Genomic DNA, 25,135 nt, shown 5'->3' with positions numbered 1-25,135 from the left:
TAATGTTTCCTCTTAGTTGTTATGCCGAATATTTATTTGTAAAATGATCGAAATTGATTCGTGATATACAAAAACACGAATAAAAAGGAAATTTGTTTGACTTCTTTAATAGAGACTAAAATATCAATATTATTAAACAAATAAATTTAACATATATCCATATATTTTGAATCTAAATATTTTAAATCATTATATAAATAGAAAGTGCATGAAATAAATATTTTTGAAAACAGAATGCGCATACATATATTATATAAAATTTCTTATTTTTTGCTTGACCTAAAACAAATAAAAGTTCAAATCGTGAAATAAAACTAAAGTACTATGTTAAAACTTTTTAAGAAGTTGAACAAGAAAAAATAGAACAAAAAAAAACACAAGACGCAAAACCATATTCAGTAAATAATCGTGTTTGATATATCACTTTATTCCTCTCTTTGATGTTGTCTCCTTTAGTTTTATTTCTCGGAACTTCAATGTCGTCGAGGCTGACGCCCTGAGGAAATCAGCTCTCCACTCTTTGTAACAAGCTCTACTCGTGGAGCATAAAACCTTTAAGGTTAATGCAATCTTGTTTGAACAAAAAGAAGACAACTAGATTACTAGTTAAACGGTTTACATGTCTATAAATTTTAAAAACTATGGTACTTAATATATACAAAAAGATATTTTATATTAAATATTATTAATCACAAATGATAAAAATTTATTTAGTTTCATAAATTCTACATTATGATATATCAATTATTATAATTATGAATAATAAATTATATATTATTATTGTTACAATATTGTAATTGTCTAGAAGGTTTAGAAAACAGCTGTCATGACTTTACCAGGTTTCTGCTTTGGCGTTCAGACGTCTAGAACGCTTTTGGAGCACTGTTAAGTATAAAATCAATTGGTTAATGTGAAACCTTAAACTTAAAATCTCTACTACGTGATATACATGCATATTCAGAATACTTTATCCTGCTCAAGTTTTTACTCAAATCACACCTCAATTCTCTTGCCCTTTGAATGTTTTACTTTCAAAGATCATGTTGCATTGCATTTTATTATTTTATTGCTCATTTATGACAATTTACCACAAATATCAATCTGTCATGTTAATCATATATATTATATATATATATATATATATATACTAGTTTACACGACTTATCAAAGATTTCTTATGTTTGATGCAGCAACGTGCCAACGTGCATGCCTTTTTTGTTAGTTTTGTAGACTGTTGCTGTATAATGTTTGACTGATAGGGGCTATCTCTACTCCTACAACTGCAAAAGATTACTTGTCACCAGTGGCGTGCGAAGGTTTTTGGAGGCCTAAGGCGGATTAAAAAAAAAATACATTTTACATGATATTTATAAACAAAAAAATTTATTCAGCTTCAAAGTTTTGAATTAGAATATACATATAATATGACACTACAAAATTTTAAATTATTACATAAAAAAAATTTCACCAAACTTTTATAAACGAAAAAATTTAAATCATGATCAAAAAGTATGAATTTCTAGTATAAAAGAAAAGATATGGATTTTGGATTGAAATGTTGGTGCCTGTTAAAAAAACAAATCTTATCATTTAAATTAAATATAGTAAACTATATATTCAATTTTTTTGTTTTTACCAAATTCTCATACATATATAAAATAAATCTAACTCATAGCATATAAAAGGAAGACAAAATATGGATCAAATATTTACTGTTTTTTAGAAGTAGAATCTTTATAGTTTTATTTATAAATATAACAAAATTAATCATAAACCTAGTTATTTTAAACATAAGTCAGAATTCAGAATTCAGAATCTAATAAGAATAAAAATCTAACCAAGAGAATATGTTAAGTGCCTTGTAAAAATAATTATTTTGTAATTAGGGGCTCTAAAATTTCTACAAAACTTGGGGACCCTAGGCAAATGCCTTTTTCAAAAGGCTATAAGCACGGTTCTGCTTGTCACCTCCCTCACAGTCGCTGATGCGACTTTTTAGCTACATTTTTCTTATAAGATCTTGAAATAAACGTGCATTTTATATGATTAAGAGGTAAAGAGTGCTGTGTGTTCTTATTCCCTTGAAAAGAGTTTATATACATGTAGAAGAGTTATACTAAACCTAGATACCCAATCTATAATAATGCAAGAGTTATGTGCAAGATTCTTCCTACAGAAACGATTGTGCTTTTATCTATACTGGGAAACAAACCCGTGCATTCGCGCATGGCTATTGAATTCTTTAATGAAAATTTAAATTGTTTAATACTAAAAATGTAAACACAACAAACATATTTAATATTTATCTATACTTTATAAAAATTATTTATTTGTGTTTTATTATTTTTTAACTATATATTGTTTATTATACACAAGTTTATTAAATATACTACACGTATAAAAGTAAATTGGAATTATTCTAAATATATTATATTCTATTTCAAAATACTGATATGAAAACAAAGATAAAATATTGGGTGTTAGCAACTCAAAAGAAGAACAGAAAAATTTGAAGAGGTGTTCAAATGATCCACCAAAAAAATTAGAACAAAATAGAATTTTGTAACCAAATCCATTTACAATTACAAATAAAAGAATCAATGTTGACCTTAAGATTACCAGAAAAGGCTTTTTAGATATGTAATTATTTATTAAAACATATATTTTTACTTCTAAAAAAATATAAGATTGATCGAAGTCTAAATAGCAGAAGATTGGTGCAGATATATAATGTTACAGAAATTAAGTGTCAACTTACAAATTCCTTACAGTTTAAATACAAATTGTCAGGTTTATCAAGATTTAATTGTCAAGGAAAATGAAAAATTTAGAAGTAACTGTTGAAAAACTAAGATAATGAAATGATCAATTTTAAGAGATATAACTATTTAGACGAATGAAAACCTTAAATTTTTAATCTCAACTCTACATAAATAATTCATATCTGAAATAAATTAATCTAAAACATCTAGTTAAAAAGTTCCTGTAGAGAATGATGAAATAAGAAAATTTAAACGTAAGTTTTTTCCATATTGTAACTTTAGAATACAAAGAAAATTAAATTAATATTATTAGACAAAAAATAATAGGTTTATAAAATATTATTCAACATAAATAGAGCATCAAATATATGTTGCATACATTTCTCTAAATATATATTTTTAAGATATATATATTATAGAATAATCAAAAGAATAAAGTAACCGTTGTAAGAGATAAAATTATTTCAATAAAAGGATGTTTTTTTCTTATTTTAATATTTTTTTAATATGAACCTTACATAAATACATTTATTATATTAATCTAAACCATTAAATTAGATCTCCTTAAGAACCACTTTCGTGTATTGACACTGATAGAACTACAACTTAAAGATGACAAAAAAAAGTAGAAGTACAACTTACAATTTGTCAATTCTAAATGTATTTTTGGTTTCAATCAATTTAGATATATGTTTTTTTATTTTATGTAATAACTAAAATTTAAGTTGCTTTATTTATCATTTAACATTACCACATTTAGTCAGATATTAAATTATAATGTATATAAAAGTTTAGAAATATTTACCTTATTAAGTTTCAAACTTCATAATTATTAGATAAAGTATTTTAGAAATTCAAACCGAAGTAGAGTAAACTATTTATAAAGATACATTTAAAAAAATATTACAACACTATTTAAAAGCAAATTTCCACACTCGTATTATCACACTATATCATCCATTGTTGAAATGTTTCTATATTATATTGTAGAAGATGAATTTTTATCATCATATTATATTTCTTTTACCATTAGTTTTTGATTGTGTATTTGAAAAAGAAAAATAAAAGGTTTATATATAAATTTTTATAACAACATAATGCTCCCACCGAAAAAACTACTATATATTGAAAATATAACCTCACACGATTTGTTCATGATTGTAATCATGTGAATTTGGATAATTCTTGAATCACCCATTATTTCAATTCTTTTAAAAATTATTTTGACCATATATCAAGCTTTGGATTACACTAAATCTATTTGTAATATAAAACAATCCAAGTCTCATTCTTTTTCTAAATTAAGATATAAGATAAACAAATAAAGTTTTAGTATTTATATGTGATGATGTTTCTGCATTATTCTACTTCGAATATGTTGGGCAAGGAGATGTCCAAACCCTTCTTCTTATCGTCGAGTTTTTGGCATGGAGAACAAAGCTTAATTATCCAATCGGCATTTAAGGCATCATGGCAGCTTCAGTTGAAGACGCAGTCGTCATACTTGTTGTTGAGATCCTTACCATCTTGAAACTCGCCACCTATCAGCCAGAAGATATCACCTTGCTCTTCACATTCGAAACGTACACATAAATAGCCTCCGATGTATGCTTAACCTCCATTCCCTGTTGGCCTTGGTATGCCTACACAAGAAGAAAGTTTAGGTAAGCATCCTACAGGTAACTTTAACTAAAACTTGAGATATGATTGCATGAACTCTCCTTGACAAAACCTGTAATTACATCTGTTTATTCTACTCTTTCTCCTGCATACAGAGAAGAGATCGTCTACAATTTGTCACAGGCCATTGAACAAACTGGTAAACCTTAACGACCTCGTACAACTGACGGTGGTGGTCAAGTTGCAGTGTCAAATAAGAATAAAGATGACCATGACGATGATGCTTGCTTTGAAACAGTGATTTGACATGATCAAAACTTTCTTCTAACTTGATGCAGGAGGTTGGACTTGATGATGTTAGGAGTTTTCAATGCTCATAAGACAAATGTTGTAGTATAAGTGATTGTCGAACCAGTTCTGAGGGATATCAAAGCACCGAGAGATATCAAAGCACCGAGAGATATCAAAGCACCGAGAATGCAAGTACTCACTTAATCTAAGTGCAACCAATGATTTAGATGGGTTTTAAACTACTACTAATACTAGAAAGCAATAACAGAATGATACTTTCTTGACTAAGGGAAAAGAGAACTCATGGGCATAGGAATTAGACCTTGGGTGATCAAGTTTCGAACTAAAGATGTCAAACGATCAATCAAACTATCAACCTTAAGCTTAGACACAATCCTAAACAAACTCTATGTCTAGATGAATGTTCATTTACTAACATATCTCAAACATCAAATGTCTTTGGTTGAATAATATGAAAGCAATCATTACTAACAAGTCTATTGACTATCTTAACACCTTTAACAACAAATGTCTTTGGTAAAGTATATTAAAAGCTTAGAAGAGTTGTCTCAGGCATTTCATCAAATACCTTGTGGGCGGGAAATGCCTAAAGATCAACTTTTGAGAGGCCAACTCAGAAGATGCATTATGAATACTCTACTAGCAAGGAACAAGAATGATCTACACTAAAACATCCTAGAACTAACCTAATCACCATTGATCTCCCTAACCCATGAATTCAAAAGGTGATTACTCACTAATCTCCATGATTCCTCTTAAACCCATATTAGATTTCAGATTAATCATGTAGAGAAATAGATAAGAAATCAACAAGAACACAAGATGAAAGCAAATGAAATATGAATCAAAAGAAGTTTTTTTAGTTGTTCTCAAGAAAAAGAGATTCCTCTGGCCACTGATAGCTTACAAAAGATATAAAACATAGGTTTAGAAAGTAAAAAACGTGCATAATGAAATGACCAAAAGGCCCTTGAGAAAACATGAGTTCGGCCAAGCAAATAGACGCGGAGCGACCTCGGCACGTCGCTGCGAGAGGTCGCTCCCGGGTCGTTTCTTCGCGAGCGACCTGGCTGTGTCGCTCCGAAGACGTCGCTCCCGGGTCGTCTCCTCGCGAGCGACCTGGCTGTGTCGCTCTGAAGACGTCGCTCCTGGGTCGTCTCGCCATGGAGACGCGAGCGACCTTGGAGCGTCGCTCTGGCCAGGTCGCTCCGGGATGTGTGTCACATTGACTTCACGGCGTCGCTCCGGTGAGGTCGCTCTGGTGCGCTGCTCGTCCGTTGATCGCTTTATACACTTCTTTTGAGCTCCAAATGTGCTCAAATGTCTCCAGGAACTCTATGTGGTACTCCAATACCTAATAGAGACATATGTATGCAAAATGCAACCTAGACATGGCTAAACCCTAATCTATATGATGAAAATGCACATGAATAAATGGATAAAACAATGTAAATATGCAAGATATCAACTCCCCCAAACTTATTCTTTTACTTGTCCTCAAGTGAACTATCTAGAACTCATAGGGAGAGAGGTTTGAAGGTGGGAGCTCATAGCCAAAAGAAACACACAAAGCATTCAAATCAACATCTAAATTCAGCATTAGTGCACCCTCTCTTATTATACTCTAGCTTCTCTAGGCCTATCTCAACTCTTTTCATCCCTACACTCATCATCATGCATTCACACATGCAAATCAGCCAACTCTCAAGTTCATTAAGCATAGCATCAAGTGAATTCTTGCAAATGGTCAATTGGTCCAAATCATTTGGTTGAGTAAGGGAAGACTTTTATTCAAGTGGGTTAAGAGGTTCAAAATCCATGATCTTTTAAAGTGGTTTACTCTCAAAACAAGTAGCCTTGACATTGCACATAATATATCTAAGAAAGGGACCAACAACTCATGCATACAATGCTCAATCTCCATTGTTCTACCTTTTTCCCAAACATACAAGTTACACAATCACTTCATAATGTCAAACCCAACTCCCATCTCTCACCAAAAGATCCCAAGAACACTTTGCACATAAAACTCTTTTTCTTTGAAATCTATAAAGGATTTTCTTAACTTCAAACAAATCTTAGCTCTAAACAACTTTGCTAACCCCTTTTTTTTTTTTTTTTTTTTTTTTTTTTTGTTTGAGGGCCAAGACTTTTCACAAATCGAGCTAGACGTTTATCTATTAGTTCCAATAAGATTATCCATTTAAACACAAAGAGTCTATTCTTTTTCTTCGAACTTTTCATGCTTCCAAATCATAGTCACCACACTCACCCCCACCTATAGCTAGACAATAGAGTGCCTAATCTAGCAAGAATGAAGACCAAACATTGTCGTTCCCGATACTCTCAACATTATGCACATGTAAGGCTTTCCGAAAAAGACTTCACTCATCAAATAATGAAAGCTTAAAAGGAGGAAGGGATTTTGGGAATGGTGTACCACTAGAGGTTGTCAAAAAAAGATTGGCATAAAGGATGTGACAACTCAAGTGTGTATATCCATGATTCAGTACACAACGGACCATGAGCAAGATGCATTAAGTTTGTTCAGTTCAAATAAGGTTGTAGTTGGCTTCAAAGACTGAGTTTCAGCAATCAACAAGTTTCAGGAAGAGTCTTCAAGGCTCGAAGCATAAAAGTGTTTTTGAGAGGTGCATAAGCTACTCAGGTGCAAAGTAATGTTCTTTACAAGACATTTCAAATCATTGCTCCCAATGCAAGTAAATGCAACCTATATGCTCTAGACTCTCCTAGAAATGCAAATGATGCAAACTAAATGATTTTTTTTTAATCTAAATATATATGTATAATGCAAGGCATGAGACTCAAAATCATCAAAGCAAACGTGATCAAATACTTGGTACCTTCCCCAAACTTAAATGACACAGTCTCTGTGTTGTCAATGAGAGAGAGAGATACCCAAAAAGAGAAAACTAATATGCAAAAACGAAATGGTATATACAAGGAAAAGTAGTGGGTTACCTTCTATGGGGAATGAGTAGAGGGAGATGCTCCCTCCTCGTCGTCCTCAGGTGGTAACTCTTCAAGGTGCTCATCAGCAAGAGTGCCCATCTCTTCAATGTAGAAGGCTTGCCCGAACACAGTTGGTTTCTTCATTTTCTCCTTGATGTCAAAGTGGAGAACATGCCCTTTACCCAAATGGAGATCAATCGTGCCCTCTTTCACCTTAACAATTGCTCCTGCTGTAGCTAAGAATGGCCTTCCAAGAATCAATGGGTCTTGAGCCTCCTCACCCATCTCAAGCACCACAAAATCTGTAGGTATCTCATACCTTCCAATCTTCACAGGTAGGTCCTCTAAGATGCCCACAGGGTACTTCACTGAACGATCAGCTAACACCAGAGAGAGTCTACACTTCTTGTACTGAGTGAATCCAAGCTTCTTTGCAACAGACAAAGGCATCACGCTGACACTAGCTCCCAAATCGCAGAGACATTTCTCAAATACCATAGGTCCAAGAGCACAAGGTAGTGTGAAGCATCCTGGATCCTCTAACTTCTCTGGAACATCAAGCCTCTGGATGATGGCACTGCACTCATGGGTAAGAATCATCATGCTTTCCATTTCCTTCTTCTTTGCAGCTACAACATCTTTCAGGAACTTGTTGTATTGAGGAATCAACATGAAAGCATCGATGATGGGCATTGCAACCTGAGCTTCACTCATTTGCTTCTCAAACATAGCCTTATACTTCTCTAGCAGCTGCCTCTTGAATCTACCAGGGAATGGTAGTTTGGGTTCATACGGAGGAGGAACAAAAGAATTCTCACTTGCTGGAGCAAGAACTTCACCATCTTTCACTGTTTTATTCTCTTCCCCAACCTTTCCTTTACCTTTGGCTTCCACAATCTTCTCCAAGATTTCATCATTGATTTTCTCATCAACAATCACCACTTCATCATCTAAGTTGATGGCCACCTCCTCACCTAGTTTCTCAGCATCCCTGGTGAGGGTTGTAGGAGGTAACTGCTTACCACTCCTAAGGGTGATAGCTTTGGCCTCCTTGGGGTTTTGGTCAGATTTTCCAGGTAGAGATCCTTGCTGGCGAGTCTGGTGAGTGTTCATGGAAGCAAACTGATTCTCTAAATTCTTGACTGTAGAAGCAAGATGTGAGAACTTGTTGTTGAGCTCATTGTAGCTCCCATCAATCTTGGAATGAAGGTTCTTGAACTCATAACCAACATGCTTCTCACTTCTAGTCTGAGACTCCAAGATTTGTTTCAATAAAGTATCAGTGCTGCTCTCTTGGGGAGCAGAGGAACCAGACGAGGGGTTTTGCTGAGGCTGATAGCTGCCTTGCTGGTTGTTTCTAGGCGGATAACCACTCTGTTGGTTGTTGGGATAGGATTTCTGTTGGTAGTTGTTGTACTGAAAGTTGGGCTCTTTTTTGTACCAGCTACCATTGTTGTTGATGAAACACAGCTCTTCCTGACCTTCCAAACCCTCAACCTCATGGACAACAGGTGGTGTCTCTTGGCTTGGGTTACCAACAAAGTGCAGCTGCTCTTGGGTGGCTTTATCAGCAAGGAGGATGTCTATCTTATCCTGTAGAGCTTTCAACTCCTTCCTCGTCTGCTTATCATCTGTTCGACTGCCTCTGTCGTGGTCTCCACTGTAGACTACATCACTCTTTACCATGTTGTCAACCAGCTCCTCTGCATCTTCCTCAGTTCTCCCCAAGAAGAACCCATTGCTAGCTGTATCCAGTCTGGCCCTGTACTTAGGAAGAGCACCACGGTAGAATGTGCTCAGCAAGCTCTCCTTAGAGAAACCATGGTGTGGGCATTGAGCTTGGTAGCCCTTGAATCTCTCCCAGGCTTCACTGAAGCCTTCCAAGTTCTTCTGTTGAAAGCTGGAAATCTCATTTCTCAGCTTAGCAGTTCTTGAAGTAGAGAAGAACTTCTCCAAGAATGCTCTCTTGCAATCATCCCAAGTGGTGATAGAGTCGCTGGGTAGAAACTTCTCCCACTGACGTGCCTTATCCTCCAAAGAGAAAGAGAATAGCTTGAGCTTTAAGGAATCTTCGGACACACCATTGGTTTTTGACAACCCACAGTAGCTGTCGAACTTGTCCAAGTGATCAAATGGGTCCTCTAGAGCCAAGCCATGATACTTGTTGTTCTCGATCACGTTGAGGAGTCCTGACTTGACTTCAAAGTTGTTGTCTGCCACAGCCGGTGCTCGGATTCCCAGTCTATGACCATGAATGTTGGGCCGGTCATAAGTACCAATGGGTCGAGCTGCCCGCGGTTGGTGTTCTGTCCCTTGCGGTTGATCTTCCATATCAATATCGAATCTCTGCAAGTGGGCTTGTTGTTCTTCTTCTCTTCTAGCTCTAGCACACTCCCTCTCGAAAGCTCTGATGTCTGCTACTATTGGAACTAGGTTTGATGGACCCCTGCTCCTCAAGTTCATACACCTGAAAGTGAAAGGTAGGTGGTGAAGAAGAATCAGTAACAAAACAAAATTAAAATGACTTAGTCTCAAGCAAGTGACTAAATCTCAATGTTTAAATCTACTCAGAATTTGGCAACAGCGCCAATTTGGTGTTAGGAGTTTTCAAGGCTCCTAAGACAAATGTTGTAGTATAAGTGATTGTCGAACCAGTTCTGAGGGATATCAAAGCACCGAGAATGCAAGTACTCACTTAATCTAAGTGCAACCAATGATTTAGATGGGTTTTAAACTACTACTAATACTAGAAAGCAATTACAGAATGATACTTTCTTGACTAAGGGAAAAGAGAACTCATGGACATAAGGATTAGACCTTGGGTGATCAAGTTTCGAACTAAGGATGGCAAACGATCAATCAAACTATCAACCTTAAGCTTAGACACAATCCTAAACAAACTCTATGTATAGATGAATGTTCATTTACTAACATATCTCAAACATCAAATGTCTTTGGTTGAATAATATGAAAGCAATCATTACTAACAAGTCTATTGGCTATCTTAACACCTTTAACAACAAATGTCTTTGGTAAAGTATGTTAAAAGCTTAGAAGAGTTGTCTCAGACATTTCATCAAACACCTTGTGGGTGGAAAATGCCTAAAGATCAACTTTTGAGATGCCAACTCAGAAGATGCATTATGAATACTCTACTAGCAAGGAACAAGAATGATCTACACTAAAACATCCTAGAACCAACCTAATCACCCTTGATCTCCCCAGCCCATGAATTCAAAAGGTGATTACTCACTAATCTCCATGATTCCTCTTAAACCCATATTGGATTTCAGATTAATCATGTAGAGAAATAGATAAGAAATCAACAAGAACACAAGATGAAAGCAAATGAAATCTGAATCAAAAGAAGTTTTTTTAGTTGTTCTCTAGAAAAAGAGATTCCTCTGGCCACTGATGGCTTACAAAAGATATAAAACATAGGTTTAGAAAGTAAAAAACGTGCATAATGAAATGACCAAAAGGCCCTTGAGAAAACATGAGTTCGGCCAAACAAATAGACGCGGAGCGACCTCGGCACGTCGCTGCAAGAGGTCGCTCCCGGGTCGTTTCTTCGCGAGCGACCTGGCTGTGTCGCTCCAAAGACGTCGCTCCCGGGTCGTCTCCTCGCGAGCGACCTGGCTGTGTCGCTCTGAAGACGTCGCTCCCGGGTCGTCTCGCCATGGAGATGCGAGCGACCTCGGAGCGTCGCTCTGGCCAGGTCGCTCCGGGATGTGTGTCACAGCGACTTCACGGCGTCGCTCCGGTGAGGTCGCTCTGGTACGCTGCTCGTCCGTTGATCGCTTTAAACACTTCTTTTGAGCTCCAAATGCGCCCAAATGTCTCCAGGAACTCTATGTGATACTCCAATACCTAATAGAGACATATGTATGCAAAATGCAACCTAGACATGGATAAACCCTAATCTATATGATGAAAATGCACATGAATAAATGGATAAGACAATGTAAATATGCAAGATATCACTTGACCACGGAAATAACTCCAGTTGTGAAACCTATTCGGGAGCCTAGGGTTGTTTTTGAAACTCTGAGCCTATGATCAAAAAAGCTTACGACTTTCTGCCCATACTTACGCCACATATTACCAAGGGGATACCCAAATCCAAATTTCGTATAACCACAAACCACTTTCTTCTCAAGTGAACTTACACAAGAAAAACTTGTAGTTCAAGATGATAGCTAGAACAGTTTAGTCTTTGTCTTCAAAGGCTAGTTGTTTGGTTTTTGCATAAAATCGTGATTCCCTTTGGAACTGGGTTTGGATATGGAAAATATTATGCTTCGTAATGTTCCTTTGGCTTTTTGTAGGAGCTACTACGTACAAGTGGATGCCCAGTGAGAAAACACGTGGAGAAACATCACATGATCCAAAAGCTATAATAACAACATACGAAGGCAATCACAATCACGATGTCCCCACTTCGAAGTCTAGCAGCAATCATGACAACCAGCCTCGGTACAGACCAGATGAAACAGACACTATCAGCCTCAATCTTGAAGTTGGAATCTCGCTGATGGACATGACCACAGTCACCGCACGTAATAGCATCGTCAAAATAGTGAAAGGGTGACAAAGAGAAACCCCTATCGCATGGGTGACTTGTTTAACCGTTCAACTTCGGGGTTGTTTGTTTCATCATTTGTCATCTCCATCCAGATGATTCATTTGTATGATCTATTCAGATGATCCATTCAGACTTTTGTGACTGTTTGTTTGTCCATCTAGATATTTCATCTAGATGAATCATCTAAATAGATGTTATGTTTGTTTTTTTATTTTCATTTCCATCCAAATGAGTTTAGTAAACAAATTACCAAAATACCCTTGTGTTGATTTAATAATATATTTGATATTAATTTTAACTATATTACATTTAATTATTTAGTCTAATATATTTACATTACAATTATTTCAAAATTAACGAGTTTTTTTTTGTTTTGGCGGAAAAACAAGATTTGTTTTGTTTTAGCGGGAAAACGCATTTTTCGGTTTTGGCGGATTTTTTTTTTTGGCGGGAAAAGCGCGTTTTTGCGGTTTTGGCGGAAAAATACGTTTTTGCGATTTTTGCGGGAAAACGAGATTTTTCGGTTTTAGCGGGAAAATGAGATTTTTCGATTTTGACGGGAAAACAAGATTTTTCGATTTTGGCGGGAACACGCGTTTTTTGGGGTTTTGGTGGAAAAAGCGTTTTGGCGGGAAAATGAAATTTTCGGTTTTGGCGGGAAAATATGTTTTTTTTTGTTTTGCCGGGAAAATGAAAATTTTCGATTTTGGCGGAAAAACGAGATTTTGCAATTTTGGCGGACGGGATTTTGCAATTTTGGCGGAAAAACGCGTTTTTACGGGAAAACACGTTTTTGGGGTTTTTGATGTGTCCTGGTTCGTGGATCAGTCCATTGGAGCCAACCAGCATGGAAGCAGTAAAGATATATGTTCATTGTTTGACTCATATCTTCCAAACGTCGAGGCTTTTACGCATGAAAGCACTTGGAGAATGTTCTCAACTCAATTACAGAACTCCTCGAACAAGAATCAGATCAAATGGAGTTCAGATGAAAGAGTTATGCAATTTACAAAACCGGTGATCTTCAGTTCTCGCGAATTTGGGCCGTACGGATCGTCAAACCCACGTCTTGATCCTTACCACCATGGACCAGAACGACCAGAATGAACCTGGACAGTAGTCGAAGGGTCTCCTTGACCAGTCCACCTCAAACTCAGCAACTTTGACTCATTTATTAATTTCTAGTCAAAATTTTCATTCCTATATGTGTGATTCCCACAATTAATTATGTCTTTCTTTGACCATATCTAGTATAAATATGTAAACTCATTTATGAATAAGATCAGTCTATGTTTTTGAGTTTATTTTTGTTACTTCTCTGAGTGAGAGAGATAGAGAGTTCTTTAGCTAGTTCATTGGTGTGAACCGGCTTGTTGATTTGGTGGTCAGCCAATTCATCTTTGTGTGTTGTTTGGTGGTTAGCCAACACATTCATTCTTTCTTAGGTGGTTAGCCTTAGATCGTGGGTATATCAAGAGCCATTCCGCATCTCTTGACGATCCTTTCAATCCATTTCAGTTCCAGAAGTGTCATTTGTCTTCTCGGATCATATCCAACACCCAGCTAAAGTGATCCTTCCCGATTTAGGGCGTATCAAGTGGTATCAGAGCCACTTTGGCTGGTTTGTTTTCTTTCATCTTTCATCTTCTCATCTCTCCACGTTTTTCTTTTCTTATTTCTTGGATCCGGGCTGTTCCTTTACTCCCTTGTGATCGCCTATTATAAAAAAAAAAAAATCGATAAAAAAAAAAGTTTTAGCTTGAATCACTTCTGAAGAGAAATCCAGGGAGGGGGGGGGGTGGTGGAAGAGAAACCCTACTGGCTGAAGACAAACCCAGCCTTATGACAGTTAAGGTGGATCCATATCAAAAATCTCTTCATCTTTCTTTCTCTTTTCTTTCTGGCACAAAAGTTTGTTTTGGGTTTTGATTGCTGAATTTTGACTGCCTATCATCCACAAAAGAGTTAGCAAATAAAAATCCTCACACTCTCAAAGTGTTTAGCTCACGATATTTAGGTGATCACATTTCTAGGATGTTTGGACTTCTCAAGAAATCAAAACCACAACAAGACGTTTACTTTCCTTTTAAAATCGTGTTAGAAAAAGAGCAAATGATTTTTGGAAATAAGAAACAATTTGCTTCTAATGGGTTTGATTTTGTGCACCTGTGATGTGTTTGATCAGAATGACCTTCTGACTTATGTCAGCTTGGAGAAAATGTTGCTTAAGGCAATTCATGCTATCCGGCAACTCAAAAAGAAGGGAAACACCAACACTTCTCCTTCACCAAAACAGCAAAGTAATTTTTCTTCTCTTTCAAATTCTGATTTGAAAACTAATGTGTTGTCTTCTGATAAAAGCAAAGCTGTGAAACCCACAAGCAAAGCTCATTCTACCAGGTGCTTCAAATACCATAGGATCGATCATTATGCTAACAAGTGTCAAAAGCAAATACTGTTGGTGACTTTGGAGAATGAGACCGTTGGTGACTTAAGAGAATGAGAACGTTGAAACCGAGCCTGAAAACGAAGACCCATTGCCAATTTTCGATGACTTCACATATGAGCCAATGGAGGGGCTAGATGAAGAACAAATTTGTGGTCATCAAGCCAACCAAGAAGAATCATCTTCCATTCAAAAAATGGACCGAACTCAAGGTGAGCATTGTGTTGATTATGGTTTTTTTGCTTATAATCCTTTTCCTTTAAATATTTCAGATTTGAGGATAAATCTTTTTGAAGAGGAAGGGAATGATGTGTCCCGGTTCGTGGATCAGTCCGTTGGAGCCAACCAGCATGGAAGCAGTAAAGATATATGTTAATTGTTTGACTCATATCTTCCAAACGTCGAGGCTTCTACGCATGAAATCACTTGAAGAATGTTCTCAACTAAATTACGGAACTCCTCGAACAAGAATCAGATCAAATGGAGTTCAGATGAAAGAGTTATGCAATTTACAAAACCGGTGATCTTCAGTTCTCGCGAATTTGGGCCGTATGGATCATCAAGCCCACGTCTTGATCCTTACCACCATGGACCAGAATGAACCTTGACAGTAGTCGAAGGGTCTCCTTGACCAGTCCACCTCAAACTCAGCAACTTTGATTCATTTATTATTTTCTAATCAAATTTCTCATTTCCTAGATGTGTGATTCCCACAAATAATTATGTCTTTCTTGGACCACATCTAGTATAAATATGTAAACTCATTTATGAATAAGGTCAGTCCATGTTTTTGAGTTTATTTTTGTTACTTCTCTGAGTGAGAGAGAGAGTTCTTTAGCTAGTTCATTGGTGTGAACCGGCTTGTTGATTTGGTGGTCAGCCAATTCATCTTTGTGTGTTATTTGGTGGTTAGCCAACACATTCATTCTTTCTTAGGTGGCTAGCCTTAGATCGTGGGTATATCAAGAGCCATTCCGCATCTCTTAACGATCCTTTCAATCCATTTCAGTTCCAGAAGTGTCATTTGTCTTCTCGGATCATATCCAACACCGAGCTAAAGTGATCCTTCCCGATTTAGGGCGTATCAGTTTTGGCGTGAAAACGCGTTTTTGATTTTGGCGGAAAAAATGAGATTTTGCAATTTTGGCGGGAAAACACATTTTTGCGATTTTGGCGGGAAAACATGTTTTTGTGTTTTGGCGAAAAATTGCGTTTTGGGGTTTCGGCGTGAAAACATGTACATGTTTTTGTGATTTTGACATGAAAACATGTTTTGCGATTTTTGTGGGAAAATGCGTTTTTGGGGTTTTGGCGTGGAAAATTAGTTTTAGATTTTTGCGGAAAAACGCATTTTTGTGGTTTTGTCAGTTTTCGTGTGTGACAAAATGATATTATGTTTAGATTTGTAATTTGTGAATTACATTAAGGGAATAATAGACATTATACTATTTTGAATGAACCATCTCCATTCAAATGATCCAAATTGGTTCAGCTGGATGGACTTTAAAATTAAGCCTAAATTTCCGAAAGTCATCCGGATGATCCATCTGAATGAATTGCACTTTTAGTGTCTAAACAAACAAAATCTCATCTTCATCCAGATGGAGAAACAAACGGCCCCTTCACCTCATATGTTGGAATCAACCGTTTGATTAAACCAGAGAAAAAGGCAGAGATATATATATACAGAAACTCTAAAGTCCAAACCAATGAAATTGTGAAAGACAGATACAAATAGAGACAGAGAAACGAAAACAGAAAAATAAAATTCAATCCGAAAATAGACAGATACGATGATTAAAGAGTAATTGTTCTCAATTAATCAAATAAAGTAATCGTTCTCAATTAATCAAACACAATAATGGTTCTCAATAACACAAAATTCATTCGGGAAGGTGATTAACTTTAAACACACAAGAAAGATGGAAAGTTTCAGAAGATTTACCTTCATAAACGAAGCTCCAATGATCGAGAATGTTAATGGCAAGCTCCAATGTTCGAGAATGTTAATGGTAACTGCAATGATCAGGAATCAGGATAAAAAGGATAAAAACAATTGAATCAGGAATAAGGAAACAAATGAAAAAAAATGGAATAGCAAACTGGTTATCAAATATAAACAGAGGAAGAGATGCGAACCATGGGTCACGACTCCTTTAACATACGCAATGCTTCGCCACCGACACAACGCTTTGGTAGCGTCGTCTTCGACTTCGTCAGTACAAATGGTAAGTCTAATCTCAACTCTTGGATTAAAACATGTACTAATCTCAACCATTGGATTAAATTCTATTTTAAAAAAGATGACATCACCTAGCAAGAACATAATCCTTGGATTAAAAACCAAACCAATCTGAACCATTAGATCTTTATTTTATTTTCCTATAAACAAATGCTGACATCATAGAAAACAAAATTTGGGTTTGCTATTATATATAGATACTTTCCTTCGTTGATTTTTTTCTTTTTTTGGTTAAAAGTTATGGTCAAAGATCACTAATGCAAGTACCCTAAATGTTTTTCTAACTTCTCAATAGCTTGTTAGATACAGTATATTTCCATTTATCTTATGATATGAAATTGTTAATAATTAGTTATAATTTACATGATTACTTTGTACAAAGAGACTGGTGAATTTAAAAACACCAAGCGAGTATGCCAATGTTTAACCAAACATCCGCACATATATTGGAATTATGTCACGAAGACAGGTGAAGTAGTACATTTGTATGTCGGTGATTCGTGAACGAGAAAATGGCATGCGTGATCATATGTTCCTATTGACGAGAGGGGGAATGCTGTCGCTTGAAGCAACTAATAAATGTTTAGAAATAAGTTAATCTTCTAAGTACTATACTATAATTCACAAGTAAATAGAGACCACTTAATAGTTGATACGAACAATTAAATATATTGCGAGGGACAACGAACAGACAAAACAAAGGAACATAGAAGTATTACTGTAAGAGATGCGGGAGATCCAAGAAATGTAAGAAAGAAGGCCATATAGTTTCATACATTATCAAATTAATTTGATTTTCTTTCCCGAAGCACAACAGTTTGCCTCCGTTAAATATGACAGGCCCTAAACAGTAGCACACTTACATCCAAATGTGTATGTGAAAGTGCGCGTGCGGTGCCTTTGCGCATGATCTTATAATCCCGATGCCTCAGCTTTTCACTTACCATTTTATAATATTATCATGTTCTAGTTGTGCTCTAGGACTTGTTGATCTTTACTTTGGACTTCTATTCTACGTAATGTTTGGGCTTAGTTCTTACGCCTATTATTTTAAACATGAGCCCACTTTCTCTTTCTTTTTTTTGAACAGCCGCCCATTTTCTTTCTAAACCAATTAAAAGGGAGAAGAATAGAACTCATATGTAATTTTCAACCTAAAATAATTGTGTACAGCAGTTGAAATTATTACATTGTGAATTTTTCAAATAGAGTATATGTTGGAATATAACAAAGACGGCAAAGAATTACCTTTTAAAATCATATTTTTAATACTTACATCCGTGACGTATTTATAAATTTACAACGAAAAATATATTTGAAAAAGCATAATTATTCAAAACTAATTTTGTGACATGCATAATAAAGATAAATAAAATGACAGTTTTTTATTTGCTAAAGATGGAAATATCATTAATAGTTAATGAAAGTATTTAAAAAGAATTGTATCCAATCTGCATAAATACAAATTTGAAGCTAAAAACTGCAAAAAAAAAAAAAGAGAGTAAAAATGCTCTTAGATTCCTAGATTAGGTTTAAGCTATTTCAACAGATGAAACAACCTAAAGCTAAAGAAAAAAAAACAGAACAGTGACAACAATTAACGGTTGCTACGAAGGAACAAATGACAAATCTTTGACGAGATGAACAGTTGATGAATCATAACTATTAAATCAATGTGCCTATTTCATTTTCTGTTCTTAAATTCATATTTTGCGTGGGTGTGTAAAAGCGTTTATTAGCACCGTTTGGATCTAATTCTGTGAGATATTAAACCTGAAATATTGATATATTCCACACAAAAAAAAAGACAAAATGATTTATTATAAACTGGAAATACGTTTGGGGTTTACCTTGTTAGGAAGATAGACGCCTTCTGAGCCTCTCCTTGTCTGAATTAACTATAGAAGTTGTGCTATGTTTCAGCTTTGTATTTCGAAACAACTATTTTGGTTTTCTATTCGATTTTTTTTGTATTAAAAGGCTTTTGACTTTTTGATAAACAATTAGAGTTTACAAGTTTTCTAATGTTGTGGCGCATGTACACATTATATAAATATCATTTACTACATATATAATTAGTGTGTGGACTATTTTGTATATGTATTTGTATGTAAAATTCTATGTTGCTTTGTTTATTCTTCGCAAATAATATAGTTTATGCATATAATATACATAACAATACAATGTCGTTGATAATCATTATAAACACACAAACAACAAATAGATTAGTGGTTACAGCAGACTGTAAGTGGGTTTAATTAAAAGAAGCCGATAGTTTTGAACATTTGTAAAATTTCTTATTGCGTAAATGGACCATCTGCAGCCAACTTTGCATGGTCACAGCAGTAATATTCAAAGTTCAAAGATGAACAAAAATAAAGAACTCTCTATCGAATTAATTATATTACAAATTCGTTTTGGATACGATCTACCAAATGATCATTACAACCATAAAATTTTAAAACAAACGTTTAAAAGGTAGATACAGATTACAGAAGGAGTTTGCAACTAAAATTTTAAAGAAGAAGAGATTTAGTAGAGAAATACTTATGATTTCTTAGAAAATTAAACTGTTAATAAGCAATGATATATACCTGAGCCATGTCATGTTGCTATTCAACGAGAACGACCGTTCTACTTCAAAACTATAATTAGGCCCGAATATCCGAAAATTTTAGAATACTTTTGATCTGTTCTCGAACAAATATTTATATTTGTGATTCGTTTCAATTCGGAAAATTTAATAAACAATCTTTTATATTATTAATCATAAAATAAAATAATAATACCATACTAACAAATTAACATCTTTAACCGAAACTGTAAAGCAAAAAAAAATTCAGTATTGACAAGCCTAACAAAAAACTCATATGTTGACATTTGATTCAACATAAAAATTAATTGGATACACAATAATCCAAAATATTTTTTTTTAATAGTTTAAAATAAAAAATTACTTCGTCAAATATGTATAAACATAATGGTTTACGTTACATATTTATAAATATACGGATCGTATTGGATATCTAGCTTTCTAAAAAATAATATTTTTGATTAGGTTTTTTCTTACATTACATTTTGCTATTTACTTTGATTCAAATTTTTTATAGATATCCAGATTTTCTAAATAGACTCGAAATGAATAAACAGATCGAATCAAATTTAACAGATAATATACCTAACCTTAACCGCAATGCAGTGTTTTTTAAACCGGACCGACCCGATGGTTGGACCGGGTTCGACCATGAACCGGTTATATAGCCGGGTTGGGTCTAGTAATTGGTTCGACCATGAACCGACCATGTAGATGGATTGAATTTCAAAATTATTAAACCAATAAAAGCCACTAAAACTATTAAAAATCTATAAATCATCCATTAAACATAAAACTAAGTTATATTTATAATGTCTTATGTTTAAAACTTATTTATATTTTAGTTATGTATCATATTTAATAACATTACTTTAAAATTTATATACTAAAAAAATATTAAACCAAAGTATTAAACTAGGTTTGACCCGGTCGAACCATATTCAACTATGACCCAAAAAAAATTCGGTTCAGCTTCCGGTCCGGTTTTAAAAACACTGGCGCAATGGTATTAAAGTCAACGGTCAGAATCGTTGGCTCTAATATAATATGATTTTAAATTAATTATACTTACACGCATATATAGTTATAACTTATATATAATCAGCTTAATGAATGTCTTGTCCGGATACACAAATCAATATCTCCCTTTATCTTCAAAGGTCTTCCCTGATCTTTACTCCATCTCTGTTTAACCCATTCTCTTGATACTATTCAAGTACTCATCATGATTCCTACAAGATGCCATGAGCTCAGCGGCTCTCGTCCTCCGTCGCTTAAACTCACAGGAGAATCCCATTCCATCAAGAAAACGACTTCGTTCAACGTCGTCAAACAGTCACGGCGACATGGACGTGCAGCTCCCGTAGTCATCTACGCGCACTCTCCAAAGGTGATCCACACGCGTGCTGAAAACTTTATGGCCTTGGTTCAGCGGCTCACGGGTCTCGAAGAGATTAGAAGGCGGAACCCTAACGACGTCAACGAATCATCGTTGTCTGTGTTAACCACGGAAGAGGTCAGTGTCGGTACTGATGACACAAGTTGGGAGAGACATCAACAAAGGAAAACCCTAGCTGATATTCCATTGTATACGCCGAGCTCGATGGCCTTGTTTGGTTCTCCAACTCAACGTCTTTAATTATCTGTCACCTAACCGGAACGATCCGGTTTAAATCCTCTGTTTAAGTTCATGAAAGACTTCCAATAGAATACTATAATATGGTTTTCTTTCTTATAGATAAATTATGCTTTTATTTGTGTTGTTCGTGTGTTCATCCGTTCTTAAGTTGGTTAACTTAGTGGAGGAGTATTTGGTGTAAATGACACTTGATTTATTTAATTGGTTGATTTGAAACGCATGTTACAAAAAAAAAGGTTGATTTGAAACGCAACAGGTTTGGAAAAGTTGTTCTTATCGTTTTTACGGCGGTTTAAAAGAAAAACACAAAAGAGTTACCAAAAATATATATAAAAGAACCGCGAATTTCTTCCAACACCTCGTCAAATTTTTACTATAAGAATACTGATCATATATGAAAAACAAAATATATTATGATACAAAATGACAATATGATGCGGCAAAATAAATGTTGTTACAGAATAATTCAATTGTATCGCATAAAATCGCAATTTTCAAATCTGTTGCAAAATCTTCGTTATTTGAAATGGATTAGTGATGACGTTTGAAAATGGATATACGCCATGTTGATTTTTCTGCTGTACATGGACGACCAAGTGCGATCGCAGCTGAACTCACCAAATGAAGAGGTGTCGTCTTAACTCAATCGTAAAATTTGTGATGGAATATCCATCATATTTCTGTGTTGGAATATTACGTCAGCATTAGAGCATCAATATCGGCAGATACTATTTAAATTTCTCAATAATTAAGAAATATATCAATATTTCAATTTTGTAACAATTTTCATTTGTTTTTTAAAATTAAACTAGAGAGTTTCCCGGGCTACGCCCGGGTTATGACTATGTTATATAAAATTTAAATTATATATCAAATTTGCAATAACTAAAGCTCAAGACTTTCTATCTTTTTAATATCCAATAATATATATAGGATGTTGAGAAAGACTGTGAGTTTAATAAAGAGTTAACTAAGCTATAGTTATGATCCTAATACTCTTTTATCTTACATGTTTGTGTTCTCATAAAAATAAATTGTTAAACGCAATTACACAACTGACTTTTTTTTTTTGGTCACAAATTACACAACTGACTAAAACTGGTTTTTTCCAATTCCAATTACTGAATTTCTATTTTCTTACTAAAAATCAAGTTCTTACGTATGATGTTTCAGAATCTATATGTAATCTTAGAATATATATTTGAAATAATTCTGCTTACGATGATGGTTGGATGACTGTTGTACTGTCCACCATAAAACAATCTTCATGTCATAAAAGTTAGGATCTATAGCTTTTTTTCGGCAACCGTGTACAACAAACTCTTATACTTAAAACCAAATGGTGTACGAAACCAAATAAGATTATTGTATCTTTATATCTCCTCACTTGTTTTTCTTTTTTTTTAAATCTCTTTTTTTTCAAGCTATAACAATGTCCATATAACACTAAAAACCTTAAGTTCTATTGTAGAAATCTATTTTACACATAACCGAAACCTGGCTATTCCCCAAAGAGAGCATACATACGATTTAAAATTTCATAGTTTACAAATATGTTCTCCACGAACAAATACATCAATATGATATTTAGATGTAAGATCAAGCATCAATATATTAAAGCAATACTACACAAAACAGAAAGTTTGTAAATTATTGTAAGAAAGATGTAACATCGTAATTAAGATGTTATTATGAATTTAAAGAGTTAAAGAACTTAGGCCAAAAAAATAATTTGAAGAGTTAAAAATGATACATATACTGTGTAAAACAGAAAACTCATAGTTTAGGCTCTTTGTCTTAATATATATATATATATATATATATATATATATATATATGTATTAATAACTTATTTCAGTAACTTGTATCTATTAATAACTTAATCCTAATGGTAATTTTGAACTGAATAATGAAGTAAAGATGAAGAGGTGTTACACACAAAAAAAAGAAGTAAAGATGAAGAAGGTATGTTTTGATTAGATGAACTATGTCTTTTAGAAACTTAAAGACAATTCCAAAAGAGAGAACCTTACTCTGACATAGTTACTTCTCTCTGGATGTCATAATGATAATTATATTGATGCATATATTCATAGTAAAGTTTACTAAATTAATTTTGTTTCAATTCTTTTATTGTATTATTATTTGATTATATGAAGATACTTGTACACACCTCTAATTCCTGCTTACATATTTATTTATTTCACATCAGTATTATTATTAACTTTTTTTAATGAACTGATCCATAAAATTAAATTATATCATCGGTTTTCGTTAATAGAAACTATATTTCCCATTCATGTACTTCTACTTTTTTTAAGTAATCACCTTAAAAATTTGTATATACACAGGTCTATGCATGATTATACAATAGCAAAAATGTTTGCAGTTGACTATTTTTAAAACTGATACACTATGAGAATCAGGAAAGGATGCAAGACGAACTAATTTTCTGGATTCACCAATTAAGGAAACTTAAAAGTGTTAAAGACGTCGAGTTAAGAGATTATCAAGCCTTTCAGTTTCTTTCAAGATGATTGTTTAAGTGACATGTCATATGTTTACATGAAATACTAATATGTAGGCAACCCATGTTTTAGGAAAAAAATTATACTGACAAACTGATCAGTTTATCTTCATGTGGCATATATAAGAGTGCAAAAATACAATTTCTTTTATAAAATAGTGATTATTGCTAGTCTTCGATCATTATGACCTCTAATACTTGGCCATTTCGAAGCCATTATTTCCATAGTGATAATCTTGAATGGTATATCAATCTCGGCTCAAGTATTCATAAGAATGGACTCTACTGAAGCACTTGTTCACCAACAAGTTCTCCAGCTATTATAACACACCTCAGTTTCTTGGAAAATGACTTGTTCCACATGCTAACACCACCGTATTCCCTGGTCCGAACACAACAATGTGTGCTGAAACAGGAGAAGCTTTCAGAAGAGCCAAAAACAGCTCCGCCTTTCGGGCTTTCTAGAACGTGAGTAAACATGTTCCTAGATTTTTGAAGGTCCTGATCCTGATAGAACTGAGCTTCTGGATCAATAGCGAATCCAAAGAAAATTGTTGGTGGTATTTTGTAAACTGGGGACTGACTTCCCATTGATTCTCCTGCTAGGACTTTTTTTTTTGACTTGGACACTGTTTTCTTCTGCTTTTGGTATGTTTGAATACGAAAGTTCTTAGTTGTCTGGCTCTATCCTGTCAGATTTACAACCAAAGAGTAACTTTCTAGATTAGAAAGTTATAATGTCTGTCTCGCATTGTTTTTTTTGTTTTTTAACATTTTCTCGTTGGATGAAATATATATTACAAAGTTGTAAACCTTTGGTAACTTCTTCAGGCATTTCAGAATGAATGGTCAGTCTTCCTGCAGTCATCCACGGTTAACAAAATATTTAGAAGCTTTTAAGGTATTTTTTTTCTTTTTGCACATGTACATCCTGAAATCTCAGAGTCAAAGATGATTTTCATACCTTGGTATACAAAAGCTGATCCAATTTTTGCTATTTAGCTCAAAGAGCTGTCCTCTCCTCGGAAACATTTGCTTCAACTTTATCTTGTTGGTTCTGCAATGCAAACCAAGAAAGGAATAAGATAATATTTACTCCACCAAATATGACAAATTAAAAGATTATACCCATATTCATATAGCTGCAAGATTGCCTCGCTTGGATCTCCCTTAGAACCTTGACACGCTTCATGATTGTCAGACTCAAGTTCTCAAGTATATCTGAGACTCTGAGTGTTGTCCAGCCAAAATGTGAAACTTGTTATGGACAAATCAACCAATCAGCAAAGCACGAACAAACTAACAATTAAATCAAGATGCAGAAAAGAAAGCACGTTGAGCTAAATCATCTTACACAAACCATTTCTCAAACCCAGCGGAAGAACAAATCGCTAAAAAGGTTACAAAACTTTCAAAAGGGAAAACAATTGAAAGTA

At 34.5% G+C, this 25,135-nt stretch overlaps 1 protein-coding gene, 1 long non-coding RNA gene, 1 other non-coding gene and 1 pseudogene across 3 annotated transcripts; 2 read left to right on the top strand and 2 right to left on the bottom strand.

The window, feature by feature from the left end:
• Positions 1-3,860: 3,860 nt before the first annotated feature.
• On the bottom strand, positions 3,861-20,729 carry LOC106393546. Its single transcript, XR_007319523.1, has 3 exons — positions 16,838-20,729; positions 16,644-16,714; positions 3,861-4,405 (listed from the first exon to the last, which is right to left on the bottom strand). It is a non-coding gene; the product is annotated as an uncharacterized LOC106393546 (long non-coding RNA).
• On the top strand, positions 9,484-9,590 carry LOC125582585. Its single transcript, XR_007320042.1, has one exon. It is a non-coding gene; the product is annotated as a small nucleolar RNA R71 (small nucleolar RNA).
• Positions 20,730-20,758: 29 nt separating the features above from the next.
• LOC106395432 (VQ motif-containing protein 8, chloroplastic-like) lies at positions 20,759-21,172 on the top strand. The gene has a single exon (XM_013835890.3). The coding sequence runs from the start codon at positions 20,759-20,761 to the stop codon at positions 21,170-21,172; it is 414 nt and encodes a 137-aa protein (XP_013691344.1).
• Positions 21,173-23,881: 2,709 nt separating this feature from the next.
• LOC106395799 lies at positions 23,882-24,891 on the bottom strand (annotated as a pseudogene).
• Between the last annotated feature and the right edge of the window lie 244 nt (positions 24,892-25,135).

Source organism: Brassica napus, chromosome C2, assembly GCF_020379485.1.
Source record: "Brassica napus cultivar Da-Ae chromosome C2, Da-Ae, whole genome shotgun sequence".
NCBI lineage: Eukaryota > Viridiplantae > Streptophyta > Magnoliopsida > Brassicales > Brassicaceae > Brassica > Brassica napus.
Note: the sequence above shows the minus strand (reverse complement) of the source record. Positions and strands in the feature narration are given on the sequence as shown.